Genomic DNA, 15,754 nt, shown 5'->3' on the forward strand with positions numbered 1-15,754 from the left:
GAATAAAAAAATTTTAATAAAAATTTAAATTATTAGATTGATAAAATTTAATGTAAAAATCAATAATATATAAAAAATTATTAAAAATATTATTTATAATTTAAATTTATCTATATTTATTTAATGATAAAAAATTTATTAATATTTTTATTAAAAATATTCATTTAATAAATATATAAAAATTTATTAAAATCTTTTAAAATTTTTTACGTTTGATTTATTGATGAGTTATTTTAATTTATTGATTTTAATTTTAATTTTAGTTTTTATTTACTTATTTCTAATAAAAAACTTAATAAATTTTACCTATAGAATTTCATGTAAATATTTTTTTAATACTAATCCAAAATTGGACTTTTTTTTTTTTACTTTTTGATTATGAATCCATCATTCTTTCTTTACTTGCCAAAATCTGCCTGAATATATCCTTCATTATTTCCTTACTTGCCAAAATTTGGATATTTACTCATCATTTTTAGATAAATTTTATAAAAAAATATATAAAATAATTCATATTCAATTGATTTTAATTTATAACAATCAAATATAAGTATGGTTTCTTAAAAAAATTGGATTAAGTTTTTTTAATTAAAAATGGATTAGAAATTAATTTAAGGTATTCTACCTCATTTCGGGTGTGACGTTGCACCCCTCCTTTTTTGTTTTTTAAATTTTTTTTTATTTTTTATTAGTTAAATTTTTTAATAAAATAGTTAATTAAGATAAAAATAATAAAATAATTCATATATCATGAATTTGATTCATCCTTATTAAATATTAACGTTTTCTTTCAATTCAGAATAATTTGGGTTAAGTTTTTTTTTTTTAAATTAAACTCAAATAAGAGTAAAATTTTGATGTTACGGCTTGGTTTATTTGTATATAAAAATATATATTATTTATTTTATTTTATATTTATATATATTATTAAAAATATTATTTAATATTTTAATTTAATAAATTTACATGTCATATTTGACTTTTTTATATTTTTTAAAATTTTATTTATTAGATAAATTTTATTTATTAGATAAATTTTATGAAAAAAATAATAAATATAAAGATAAAAAAATAATTTATATCCAATAAATTTTAATTTAATGTGATTTAATTAATATAATTTTTTAAAATAAAAATTAGATTAAATTTTATATATTTAAATAATTTAGATAAAGTTGGCATGGGTTGGGGTGCTCCAACTCACTCTCGATATATAAAAGAATATATTTAATTATTTATTTAATATATATATTTTTTTATATTTTTATATTAATAAAAATAAAAATAAAAATATTTATTTTTATATATATAATCATTCATTAAAATTTAATATAAAAATTTTATTTTTATATTTTTAAAATATAATTTAAAAAAATCATGCAGCAAGATGCTAATGTAATTCCAATAAATTTCCTAAAAATCGAGGACCACATTAGCAAGAAGTTAAAACAAGAGAAGAAAAAAGTAATTGCCAATGTATTTCGTGGGTGACTCCAAAGCTTTTCTTTTCCACATAATTGGTTGCGAGAACAGTAAGATAAAGATATGCATATGGCTTCCAGTTTGAAAGTCAAGTCAACACCGTGTGGACCATCTTTTTATTTTATCATTAAATTCTAATCCAAAATTTGACATTGTTTCTTTTTCTTTGATTATCCTGAATAGAGGTCCAATTATTTCTTTACTTGCAAAAATCTGGTTATTTCTTCATCCTTTTTTCCCTTTTCATTTGTTGCTTTGCTGATATCAAATTTTTGGAGAGAGTGAATATGGCAGACCCACTTCTTTCAGCCCTTGTCACTGCCATATTGGACAACTTAAAGTCCTTGTCCATGGAGGAGATCGGACTTGCTGGGGCTTTCAAAAAAGAGTTCGAGAATCTGGAGAGTACTTTAACTACAATCCAAGCTGTTCTTCAAGATGCAGAGGTGAAGCAGTGTAAGAGTGAAGCTATCAGGAATTGGCTTGGAAAGCTCAAAGACACGGCTTATAGTGTGGAAGATGTACTAGATGAGTTCAAAACAGAAGCTCTAAGACGTAGCCTGCATAAGGATGCAATAAGCCAAGTAAGCACTTTCTTTTCCCTTCAGAATCCACTTTTGTTTCGCTTAAATATGGCACGTAAATTTAAGACTGTAATGGAAAAATTAGATGCCATTGCGGGGGAGAAAAACAAGTTCCACTTGAGAGAGGGGCTGGGGGAAGTAGAAATTCAACGTAGAGAGGAGAGACAAACAAGCTCCCTTGTTATAGAATCAGAAGTATATGGCAGAGCAAATGAGAAGGAACAGATAGTTAGTCTGTTACTGAACAATTTAAGTCACCATGATGATCTCTCTGTTTACGCAATCTGCGGAATGGGAGGTCTTGGAAAGACAACAATTGCTCAATTGGTCTACAATGATGAAAACGTGAGAAAAGCTTTTGATTTGAGAGTTTGGGTATGTGTATCTGATGATTTTGATATAAAAAGGTTGACTAAAGCCATTGTGGAATCAATTGAAGGGAACTCATGTAATATCCAAGAGCTAGATCCTCTGCAACGTCGCTTAGAAGAAAAGCTCGTTGGGAAACGATTTTTGCTCGTACTAGATGATGTGTGGAATGAATACCACGACAAGTGGGATGGACTGAAGCAAGCACTACGACGTGGAGTGAAAGGAAGTACAGTTATTGTCACTACTCGTATTGAGAAAGTTGCTCTTATGATGGCAACAGTTAATCCTGTTTGCCGCTTGGGATGTTTGTCAGATGATGATTCTTGGTCCTTATTCAAGCAACGAGCATTTGGGATGGGAAGGAATGAAGATAATGTGCACTTGGAAACAATTGGGAGGCAAATAGTGAAGAAATGCGGAGGCGTGCCACTGGCACTTAAGGCCATCGGAAGCGTAATGCATTTAAAAAGTCAGGAAAGTGAGTGGTTAAATGTCAGAGATAGCGAGATATGGGATTTGGCAGATGAGGGAAGCAGAATCTTAGCTGTTTTGAGGTTAAGTTATGAACATCTACCACCTTATTTGAGGCAATGCTTTTCATTTTGCTCTATATTTCCTAAAGATCATGTCATGAGCAAGCAGGAGCTGATAGAATTATGGATGGCAAATGGATTTATTCCTTCCAGAGGACCAATGGATTTGCACGAAATGGGTTGTGAAATCTTCGATGAATTATCCTGGAGGTCCTTTTTCCAAGAAATGAAAGAGGATAGTTATGGAAATGTCATGTGTAAAATGCATGATCTCATTCATGATGTTGCAACATCGATTATGAGACACGAGTGCTGTGTGATTGAGCCCAATGAGATGTTGAAAATACCAAAAACTGCACGTCACTTGTTTGTTTATGGTAGTTCATCCTCAACCATTGTGGAAGTACGCAAGTTGCAATCATTGCGTTCCTTGATCCTAGGCAGCTATTTCAGGTCTGGCATTAATCTCTCTAATCAAAAGTATCTGAAGGTGTTGGATTTACGTGGTCGTTTTAACGATATTGTAGGTGATTATCTTCTGAAACATCTAAGGTATCTAAACCTTTCGTATTCTGACATTGAAATTCTACCTGTATCAACGAGTGGCCTTTATAACTTGCAGACACTAAAAATCAGGTATTGCCATAGACTTCGGATGTTACCGAAAGGAATGAAGAACTTGAAAAATCTTCGATACCTATACATCACTGGTTGCCACCAACTTACTTGTATGCCTGTTGGATTGTCAAATTTGTCATGCTTGCGCAAGCTAGACATCTTTATTGTGGGAATGGACAAGGGTCTTGGTATTGATGAGTTAAAAGAATTGGCCCTTGAGGGGGAATTGAACATCAAAGCACTTTACAATGTCAAAAGTTCAGCAGAAGCTAAAAGTGCCAATTTGATAGAAAAGCCAAAATTGAGATCATTAAGCTTATCTTGGCGAGCAAAGGATGAGGAGAACTCTCAACATGAAAATGCTGAAGAGATTCTGAATGGTCTCCAACCTCATTCAAGCTTGAAAAAGTTATGCATAACTGATTACCAAGGTTTGAGGTTTCCATATTGGATGATGGATCTGCTTATACCAAACCTAGTTGAAATCTCACTACAGAATTGTGAAAGATGCGACCAACTTCCACCTCTTGGGAAATTACGGTTCCTCAAGGAACTTAGCATTTGGGGAATGGGTGCTCTGAAGTCTATTGACAGCAACTTCTATGGGGATGGGGAGAGTTCTTTTCCATCACTCGAGAAGCTCAAAATATGTCGTGCACAATGCTTGGAGGAATGGGCAACAGTTAATGAGAGAGACAATTTTCCTCTCCTAAGTTCATTAAGTATCCGTGGTTGTCCCAAATTGGTTAAACTGCCAATGATTCAATCTCTAAGAGAGCTAGACATTCAAGAAACTAGTGTTACTTTACTCAGGTCTGTGATGATGAATGCCACTTTTCTTACCTCTCTCGGAATTGGTTACTTCCATGAGTTAACGGATTTACCTGATGGACTATTGCAAAATCAGAAGCACCTTGATAGGTTGTCGATTGCTTCAGGTAGTCTAAAGTCTTTATCAAATCTGCTGGATAACCTATCCGCTCTTAAACACTTGCAACTTGATTGCGGCTTGAAACTCGAAAGCTTGCCAGCAGGACTACAAAACCTCAGCTCTTTAGAAACTTTGAGTTTAAGTCAATGTGACAGCCTTGTAACCCTTCCAGTTAATGGATTGCATGGCTTATCCTCCCTTTCTTCACTGAAGGTTCAAAATTGTGAGAAATTAGCCTCTTTATCCGAGGGTATGCGATATCTGACTTCACTCCAAGACTTGCTTATCAATGGATGTCCAGAGTTAACCTCATTGCCAGAGAGTATCCAACATCTCTCTTCTCTTCGATCTCTGAGAATTTGGTATTGTAAGGGATTAATTTCTCTGCCAAATGAGATAGAACACCTCGCCTTGCTTTCAGAATTGGAGATCCGGTGTTGTCCCAATTTGATGTCTTTGCCCCACGGGATGCGGAGACTCACGGCACTGAAAACGCTGAAGATTATAGAATGCCCACATCTGGAAAAGCGGTGTAAGAAAGAGAGAGGAGAGGATTGGCCCAACATAGCCCACATTCCATCCATTGTGATCGAGTCTCGTCAAGAAAATTTGGTAACAAGGTGACTTTCTACTTTTTAATTTTGCTTCTGTTAAGAAATTTTAATTATCTCATCGAATAGGTATTTTTGGTGGTGGGCTGGGGTCCTTTGCACACCAAATTAAAAGAGGAGTTTCTAATTTCATAATTACGGTGACATTTGTGTACGGGGTGATGTCATTTCTTATTTTCTAAAATTATAATAAGAGAATCTACTAATGAAATTTCTTTTCGGCCTTTTCTGTGTTGTTTTATCTTCTGTTGGGTATCTAATCTAATATATAAATTTTGCTATTATATGGAAATCTAATTTTATTTTGTACGGAATGAACAGTGCTGCATGTCGTTTTCTTTGTTTTTTTCTCTTTTTTAGATATTTAATAATATTTTTAAATTATAAAAATATATATTTTTTACAAATTTAATTTTATGCGAAAGATTTACTTATATTAATTTTTTTCTTTTCTTTTTTTAAATATTTAATAAATATCTTTTAAATTTTATTTATTTTGTTTGAAAACGAATTGAAATCAAGGGGTATGCACCTCTTTTTTACTCTTTTTATTCTATTTTTTATATATTTAAAAATAATATTTTATATTTTAATTTTTTTAAAACTCATTTTTTATTGAAAATATGTTGCATGTCAAATCGTTTGATGTATTATACTTTTTATTTTTTTTTATTTCTAAAATATTTAATAAATATCTTTTTAAAAATTTTAAATTTCTTGAATAGGAGTCACATTTGATGTTATTGTTTACAAATTATTTTTTTCATTATTTTTTTAATTTGATAATTTTTAATGAAAAAAACATTAACAAAGGTATTGATGTCATTTTCGAATTTGGTTTTTTAAATCTTTTTTTAGTTTTTTTTTTTAAAATTCATGATATAAGTTAAAAAAAAACTTATTATTTTTAATGTCACGTGGTAATTTATTTTTTTTATTTTTACTTTTCATATTTTTCCTCATTTTTTATTTTTTATTTATTTTTTTCCTTTTTAAATTAGATTTTTTTAAAATCTAATGAATATTTATATGTGACACTTTATTTCAGTTTTTTCCTCATTCCTTTTTTGTTTTTATTTTTTTAATTAGATAATATTGGCACCAAAGAAACTAATAAATAAATTGTTGAAGAAAAATATGATAAAAGTATGAGTGACAAAACAATCAATATCTAATTAGTTTTGATTATGAAGCCTTCATTTAAGGTGTTGAAGTGATATTTTATTTTATTATAATTTTTTTAAAATTTAAATAAATTTGTTAAAAAATCTAAAGGAATTGTTTATGTGGCTTTGAAATTGGATTTTTTTTTAATTACATAAGTTATATAATAAAAAGAGTCGATAAATAGCAATGATAAAATAATTTATATTCAATGAATTTCGATCCGACTAGATCTAATTGAAGAAAGTTTTTTCTCTTTTTATTTTTATTTTTATTTGTTGTTTTGCTTTTTCTTATTTATTTTTTAGATAAATGTTAAAGATGTCCATGTAGTAATACCTCATTTGTTTATTTTTTTTTGTATTATTTTGTATTATATATTTTATTAATTAGATCAATTTTACAACAAGATTAATCGGTCGATAGAAATGACACAATAATAACTTTTTATGTCTCGATTCAATGAGTATTTTTGTAAAAAAGTGATATTGAGTCAAGTCAAGTCGCTTTTTAATAAAAAAAATAGGCATATGTCTAAAGTGGATTTATAACATTTTGTCCCAAGCTACTCGTTGATAGATATATAAATATATATTTTATTATTTATTTAATTTTATATTTATATATTATATTATATTATGTTAATAATTTTTTGTTTTAATTTAACATATTAACATTTTAAATTCAAATTTAGTGTTGACATGGTAAATCGATGATCTCTCTTTTTTTTTTTAATGTTTCTTTTTGCTTTCTATTGTTTTTTTCTTTTTTTTTTAAATTTTTTTTTAATTAATGAAGTTATTATTTAATGCCTGAATTTTTAAAAAATATATTTTAAACTTAATTAGAAAGTTCACAAATACCCTAATGAACTTCCTTTTCCTTTTTTTTTTTTCTAATTTTTGTTTTTTAATATTTTTGAATTTAATTTTTTTTAAAAGGAGGCCAATAGAGATTTCCATGTAAGACCTTCATTTGATTTTTTTTATTTTACTTTTTTTAATTAAATAATTTTTGCAACAAAAAAGTTTCAATCGAAATAGCAAAATAATTCGTATCCAACGAATCTCAATTCAATAGAAAGTGATTTTTTTAAATGAGGATTGAGTTGAGATAAGTCAAATTTTTTATAAGATACCAGATTGGAAGAAAAACGTGTTTAGATGTTCTATCCAACACTCAGGGTATTGCATTTCTACGGAAATACATGATAGCTGAAGAATCATTGATTCAAGTCTGTCACTTAAATGTTTGCTACATGTATGTTAGAATGCCTTGTCATTGACAGCCAAAAAAAAAACGTGATCCTTCTTCATGTGCATCTACTCTTCACTCTTGAAATGGTTTTGATTTGATGAATTTAAGATATGATGATTGTCTAAATACATCTCCAGGATTGGTGATTGGACGTGTGGCCTCTCAAGGAAATTTTAAAAGCTTAGTCGGGTTCATGAATAACAAGGAACAAACCTGATGAGAGATGAATGTTGCAAAGCTGTTTAGTGCCAGAGCCGTGCATCAATGCTGTGATATGAGGTTCAACATTGTCTGGGCAGTGTACCTTGCGTCTATTTTAACTTGTTATATTTTAATATCTTTCTGCATGTGATATTGGATTGGTCTTTGATGATTAAACAATCATTTTAGCGTGTCAGTAAGCAAATTTGATTTCATATGGATTTGTGATTGTGTTGAATTGGTGTTGTTCACTTGTTCTATAAAACACATTTCTGTATATATCCAATTCAAAGTTGAATTCTCTGTGCTTCAATTTGAATTTCTTTACATTGCTCTTAGCCTCATGATTCTTCTCTATCTTTTATTTCTGATATTAGTAGAATTTAGTTAAATTTAACCTTTATGATATTTGAAACTTTTCTTCATTCATTAGGTTCTTGCAAGCTCATTTTGCAACAAATTTTAAGGCCTCAATTTCTTTGTTTCGAGCATGAAACAAGTGAAAGTTGAAAACAAGTCAGCATGTTCTATAAAAATTTCCCTTTCTGAGAGTGGTGAAATACTCTGGTGCCAAACTTAGTAACTTGTTATCCTGGCCCTGGACTCTGATAATGAAATGGTTTTCAACCAGCTCTAGTTTAGAAATATTATTTTGCTTTAGTGATATATTGTTTCTGCGGCAACTTCTGATCCAGGACTCTGATAAATTTGTTTTTACTAGAAAATTTTCAATCTTGTATGCCAATTGACCTGGTGCAACTGTTTTGAATGCGTCAGATGGGCACCTTTGCAATGAAATAGGACTATGCTTGTTGTACAGATGAGGTCAAAGGCTTGAATGGAGGATAATTAGAATAAATGAAAGCATAGAATTTAGTTGAATTGATGTTTGATGATTCAACTACCATTTGAGCGTGTCAATAAGCAAGTTTGATTATTGTAGTGGTTGTGCTGAATTGGTGTTTCGTATAGAACACACTATTCTATATATTCAAATCAACATTAAAATGCCGAATTTGAATTTCTTTGCATTGGACTTAAACCTAATCATTTTTCTTTCTTTTATTTCTGATATCAGCAGAAATTAGTTAAAATTAGCCTCTAAGATATTTGAAAATTTTGTTCGTTCTTTATGTTCTTGCAACCTGTTTTTGCAACAAGTTTAGAGAACATTTCAATCCCAGAAGACAAGTTTAGCTACTTAATTCTTATGGACTTCTTAATTTTGCTTTTCTCTGTTTCAGGATAAGAATCTAGCAGAAAATATATTTCATGGGGTAAAAATAAAATAAAATAAAAGGCAGATAAAATGTGAATTCATTGATGAGAATTGAGACTGAGGAAAATGGATTAAGTATGAGTGCTTTTTAGTTGCATTCCAGCGCCAGGATAGTTAGCTTATATTTTATCCGAAAAATAGCAGAAATGGTTGCCTCAGGAAAAACGACATGGAATTGCTTGGATAGCACTGGTGGATTTGTCCCTCAGCACACGGCTCTCTCAGCCCCAACCTAGTTTGTAGCTTTTTCAGTGCAACCCATTCTCACCTGCAAGTGTTCCCTGAAATATTCTCTCCCTTGCCTTCATTGCCTGCATAACCATATGTACATTTAAATTAAGCAACCAGGCCTAAGAATAACTCATTTCTTACCAATTGAAATATTTTCTTGGAATCAAATGCTTCAAAGAAAGAACCTGCTTCTTCCAATTTGTAAAAGCAATCACAAGAGCAGGAAGAATCCCTTGTACACGAGACCCTGTCAACATTCCAACCCAGAGGCCTTGTCCTCTTAAATGCAAAATAAACCTACATAAAACCCCTGCTGGAATTCCAAAGAGATAATATGCCGCAAGATTGGCATAAGCTCCAATATGTTGCCAGCCAATTCCTCTGACAATCCCTGGGGCAAATATCAAATTAGTTTTATTATTAGAGAAGCAGTTTCATCATCATGTAGTATTTCTTCAATATTTTAGCTTCAAGTAACCATGTAACTGTAAATTATGCAAGTTCAGGAACAAAATTGTTTGGTAACTGACCGCAAGCTCTTGCATGTAAACCGTCCATAGTGAGAGGCACACTAGAAGAACTATTTGTGTGACTTTAGTTACAACATCCTTTTAATTGCTGTAAGCATATCCGAAGACATGGCGGCAACACAAAAATGTCATGCTTGCGATGACTGTTTCAACAAGTGTAAGAACCACTGCAATGAAGGTCGTTATTTGAGCTGCCTGTGGATTTCCAGCTCCTAATTCATTTGAAATTCGTGTACTGTAAGATGGAGACACAATGGAGAAATTTCAGTGCATCAATGTTACAAAAACTTTACTTGGTAAGACAGAAAAGTGAGGAGAAAATATTTTTAATTTTTCAATGCTACCAATCAATGGATTGAAATAATACTATTTACAATCAGTTTTCTTGTCCCATTTCTGTTTTTTCCAATTTGTCCATCTTCATTCTCAAGTAAAACATTTATAAAGTATGCATATGTAGTAGGAGGGATATAGCTCATTTATATAAAGTGAGTGAACTAATAAAAGTGGCGTAGATCAAACCTGGCAGCTACACTGATCCCAAATGGTATGTTGTAATGCAATGAGGAGCTTGAAAGGCTGAGGATTAATTGACACAATAAGATCTAATTAGAATTGCAAGTACAGAGATCCACAGACTTCATAATATTTGCAGATCAAACTTCAATTCTACCATATCGAAAGAACAGAAGTTTCGAGCTCGGAATTTCGCAACAGACCAGACATTAAAACAAGAATCTCAAAAGGCCATCATTCTGTTAGGAAAATGAGGTCCAACCTCATGTAAGTGATTTTGGATCAAATAAAGGCCATGGGCTTTGATTTTTTATTTTACACAGAGCCCTAGCTACTTAATAAAAAAAAGAGGTGGGATTGTTTTAAGAGTGTGTCAAAAACCAAGTAGAGAAAGAAGAAAAGCCAGGAAAAGCAGAGAGAAAAAGGACAAGGGAGAGTTGGTTGAACGGAAGTCAATCTGTGGTCCGATTGAGTTGGAACCTTGTCAGGAGGTTTATGATTCAAAGTTCTACATTTTGAACGGTGAAGATCGGGTTTGAAGCTCTCTAGGAACAAATCCAGGGTGTATTTGTTGAGTCACTTATTTGATGAGATTTCTCCAATTGTTTCTCTAGTTGTTGATTAGCTCTAGTTTTAACTAGAGAAGAACTTTGTATACCTATTATTTGATAAGATTTTTCTGGTGGTCCGTGGTTTTTTCCCTCTACACTGGAGGGTTTTCCACGTAAATCTTGGTGTGCTTTATTTTTCCTGCGTTTTTGATTATTGATTGTTGTTTATTGCTTCTGTATTATTGTGATTATTGCTTCAGGCGCAACAATTGGTATCAGAGCGAGGGTTATTTTGAGACATCGATACAGAAGTAACCCAGGATAGAAGTAAATTTTGTTTGAGATCATGGAGGGTGATACAGGTTCCATGATAAAATTGACAGCATCGAATTATTCAATTTGAAAGCCTATGATAGAGGATCATCTATACTGTAAAGATTTGTATGAGCCAGTATTGGGTGATTCGGCTAAACCAGTAGATATGAAAGATGAAAGCTGAAAGAAGCTAGGTAGAAAGACGTTGGCTACAATCAGAAAATGGGCTGATATCATTGTGTTCCATCATGTAGCGCAGGAGTCAGATGCTCATATTGTTTGAGAAAAATTGGCAACATTGTATGAGAGAAAAACAGGTATAAATAAAGTTATGCTTGTTAAAAAGCTTATAACTTTACAGTATAGGGATGGACGATCTGTTACAAAGCACTTAAGTGATTTTCAAGATATATTTAATCGGATGACTACTATGGAGCTTAAGATGGATGATGAAATGAAAGGGTTATTTCTGTTGAGTTTATTGCCAGACAGTTGGAATACTCTAGTTGTGACTGTTCTTAATTCAGCTCATGATTATAAGGTGACATTGGAGATGGTAAATGATAGTATGCTTAATAAAGAAGCAAGGCGAAAAGATGTAGATCCTGAGAATCAAGCTCTGGTCACAGAGAATAGGGGTGAAAACATCGATAGAGGTCAAGACTCAAAAGGCCGTGGTAAGTCTAAACATAGATTAAAGTCTAAAGGTAAAGTGAAATATTTCTATTGTGGTAAGGCAGGTAATATAAAACGAAACTGTAAAATCTTGAAGCAAGAGCGAAAAGATAAGAAAGACAAGAGTTCAGATGATGGCAATGTTGTAGCAGTGAATTCAGATAGTAATTCAATTACTTTGATTTGTACATATGGTGATTGTAATCATGTTAGTGATCCCGACATTGAATGAATAGTTGACACAGGAGCGACATACCATTGTGTTCCTAAGAGAGAGTTGTTTACAACTTACAAAGTAGGAGACTTTGGTTGTACCAAGATGAAAAACAAGAGTGTGTCGTAGATTGTTAGGATTGGTGATATTGTTGTACAAACTAGTACAGACTGCATGTTAACTTTAAGGGATGTCAGACACATTCCAGATATGAGAATGAACTTACTTGCTATTAATGTCCTTGATAAGGAGGGATATGAAAGCCGACAAAAGAATGGACAGTGGAAGCTTCTCAAAGATCTATGGTAGTTGCAAGGGAAAAACTATGCTACACAATGTATAAGACATGGATGCAATTAAACGGTAACCAGATAAATACCGTTAAAAATGATGCTTTAGCAAACTTGTGGCACAAGAAGCTGGCACACATGAGTGAAAAAGGGTTACAGGTTTTGGCAAGACAGTCTCTTATTCCCTTGACCAAAGGTATGTCTCTCGATTCATGTGATTATTGTTTGTTTGGTAAGCATCATAGAGTTTCTTTTCGTAAAAGTTCTCAGAAAAAAGAAAATAGATTGAAATTAATTTATTCTGACGTATGTGATCCCATTGAGGTTGAGTCATTAGGTGGTAGTAGATATTTTGTTACTTTTATTGATAATGCTTCACATAAGACTTAGGTGTATATGTTGAAATACAAAAGTCAAGTATTGCATTATTTTCAAAAATTTCATACCATGGTTGAAAGGATGACTGGGTTACCCTTGAAGTATTTAATATTGAAAATTAACTGTAAAATTATCCCAATAGTTTGGTAGCAATTTAGGATAATTCTCTCATCTTATGAGTATTTATGGAGACTAGTGTCCCATTCTAAAAAAGCTTTGTCATCAGATTCGTTAATATTTTATTTTAAAAAATTAGTAAAGCCTCTCAATAGTTTAGAAGAATTTACTTTAAGGCAGATCTCTCAATAATTTGATGAGATTTCATTGTAAAAAGATTTGTAAATTTTTTTTAGAATTTTATTAAGTCTCCTAATAGTTTGGTAAGACTTAATTTGAAGTAATCCTTCAATAGTTTAGAGGATCAAAAAAGTTATTATTTTTTATTTTTATTTTTTGAAAATTGATTTATGAAATTTTTCAATAGTTTGGTAGATTCTATTTTAAAAATTAAATCCATGAAAAGTCTCCAATAGTTTGGTAGAATTCATGAATTTATCTTGAAAAAATTTTTATTTGAAAAGATTTTTTTATTTTTTTATTGAAAAGGTTTCTTTAAAAAAAATATTATTTTTTAAAAGATTTTTTTCAGCTTCTTCTATTCTTTCAAAAGAAAAAATTTTTTATTTATTTTTATTTATATTTTTTTAAAACTAGTAAAATTTATAAAACTAAAAAAAGTAAAAAATATAATAAGAAATGAAATGAAATGAAATCTAAAAAAAAAAAAAAAACCTTGCGATTCGAGTCAGGTTGAAGGGGTCAGCACGCAGATCCTGACTCGGGTTTACACAGATCCTAAGTCGCCTAAAATGACATCATGTAGAGGCAATATATAAGTCAGACTCACCTTTCTCCTCAGAAGCCTCTTTCCCTCTCTCACTAGCTGATATCTCTCTGCCTTCTCTTTAGAATTTCCTAATAAATCCACCAAAAACTTCAATAAAAAATTGGAAATTCCACCAATTTCTAGAAAAGTTGTCAGGAAATTCAATTGAAAATTGAAAAACCCACTAGTTTATGGAAAGCTAATAGGAATATGGTCGAAAAATTCAACCGATCACCTGAAACTTCACCAAAAAACTCATGTTCATCCCAAAAAACCCAAAAAACCCAAAAATTTCCAGAAAAAAAACCCAGATTTCTCCAAAATTTTCTAGATTGCCCCCAGAATTATCCAAAATCTTGATTTCAACCCCAAAAACCTAAAATCGAACCTGAAAACTTTAGATTGAACCTAAAATCCCAAACCCAAAATCCCAAAATTAAACTTTCAGAATACTCCTACTGCCCAAAATTTTTTCAAACCTTTCTTTTTAAGAATTTCTCTATGTCTATCCTCTGTAGAGCTAATTCAATTTATAGGCAATCCTAGAAATGATTTTAGAAAATAGACAGAATCAATCCCTAGTTTGAATCCTAAGATTGAGTTTTATCCAACATGATTTTTGGTCTAAAATTTCAGCAATTGCATTGAGTAAAATTTTGACCATATGGGATTCTGATCTTGATTTCATTTTTCCTATTCACGTGTGGATTGGAACAAAAAGAAAAGAAGAAAAGAAACAAAAAGAAACAAAATAAAAATAAAAATAATAATGATAATGATGATGGTGATGATAATAATAATAATAATAATAATAATAATAATAATAATAATAATAATAATAATAATGATATAATAATAATAATATAATAATAATAGTATACCATAATATTATATACTATAATAATAACAAAAATACTAATAATAGGAGAAATCAATCCAATTGGGCCTGGACATAAATGGGTGCCTACAGTTGCCCCTCTTTGCACATCTTTGTTAGATAGGGATGTTACAAAGACTTAGACACCTATTTTATTGAGTCAAATTAAGAATGATTTACAAATGTGAAAAATGATTTGGGCTGAGTTCAGATCGGGTGATCGAGATGAAACCACAATTCAAGAAATGAAGCAACTAGGATCGAGTTGAGGTTGCAAATAAATGACCAGGATGAAACCATGAATCATAATAAATGATTTGGACTGAGTAAAGATCAAGTGACCGAGATGAAATCATGAGTCAAAAATGAAGTGACCAGGATCAAGTCGAAGTTAAAAATAAATGACTGGGACAAAATCACGAGTCATAAAAAATGCTTTGGACTAAGCCAAGATCGGGTGATCGGGATAAAATCACAAGTAAAAAATGAAATGACCAAAATTGAATTGAGGTTGAAAGTAAATAACCGGAATGAAACCACAAGTCATAAGAAATGATTTAGACTGAGCCAAGATCAGATGATCGAGACAAAATCATGAGTAAAAAATAAAGTGACCAGGACCAAATTGAGGTTGAAAATAAATAACCGGAATGAAACCACAAGTCATAAGAAATGATCTGGACCTAGCCAAGATCAAATGGTCGGGATCAAATCACAGGTCAAAAATAAATCGATCAGGACCAAGTCGAGGTTGAAAATAAATGATCGAGATGAAACCACAAGTAAAAAAATATAATCTGGGCTGAGCCAAGATCAAATGGCTTAGACGAAATCATGTGTCAAAAATGAATCAACCAGGATTGAATTAAAGTAAAAAACAAATGACTGTGATGAAATCACGAGTTAAAAATGAATCGATCAGTACTGAGTTGAGGTTGAAAACAAATGACTGGGATGAAACTACAAGTCATAAAAAATAATTTGGACTGAGCCAAAATAAAAAACTATGATGAATGATTATGCAATGATATGAATGTGTGCCCTATCCAAGCTGCAAACGAGACATTAATCGTGGTAGTAAAGCTTTTGCTTTCTTATTTCTGCACACATTTGGCAAAGAAACCATCATTCATTACCTTGAATATTTATCTCTATCCTAAGGAATGTTATGGAAGTCAGTGATTTCTTTTATTTGGAGGCATTCATCCTTTGTCCTTGTCTCTTTTAATTCTTCAAGGCAACACATAACTTTTTTATGA

General features: G+C 31.1%; 1 protein-coding gene across 2 annotated transcripts; it reads left to right on the forward strand.

The window, feature by feature from the left end:
* Positions 1-1,513: 1,513 nt before the first annotated feature.
* On the forward strand, positions 1,514-8,066 carry LOC149512228 (disease resistance protein RGA2-like). Of its 2 annotated transcripts, XM_089752120.1 has the most exons (3): positions 1,535-2,066; positions 2,152-5,140; positions 7,690-8,066. In XM_089752120.1, exons 2-3 carry the CDS (start codon positions 2,358-2,360, stop codon positions 7,727-7,729), a joined length of 2,823 nt encoding a protein of 940 aa, XP_089608246.1. In that variant the 5' UTR covers positions 1,535-2,066; positions 2,152-2,357; the 3' UTR covers positions 7,730-8,066. The 2 variants fall into 2 exon arrangements, with proteins under 2 accessions (XP_089608245.1, XP_089608246.1); XM_089752119.1 differs by having other exon boundaries at positions 1,514-5,140.
* The last annotated feature ends 7,688 nt before the right edge of the window (positions 8,067-15,754 follow it).

Source organism: Durio zibethinus, chromosome 23 (assembly GCF_047325235.1).
Source record: "Durio zibethinus cultivar Kanyao isolate XHJ-2024 chromosome 23, ASM4732523v1, whole genome shotgun sequence".
NCBI lineage: Eukaryota > Viridiplantae > Streptophyta > Magnoliopsida > Malvales > Malvaceae > Durio > Durio zibethinus.

Bases quoted from the DNA above. Each gene is read 5' to 3' on its own strand.
- LOC149512228 (XM_089752119.1), top strand. From the start codon at position 1,770: ATGGCAGACCCACTTCTTTCAGCCCTTGTCACTGCCATATTGGACAAC. The intron at 5,141-7,689 runs GTGACTTTCTAC...ATACATCTCCAG, and splicing joins CAAGAAAATTTGGTAACAAG to GATTGGTGATTGGACGTGTG.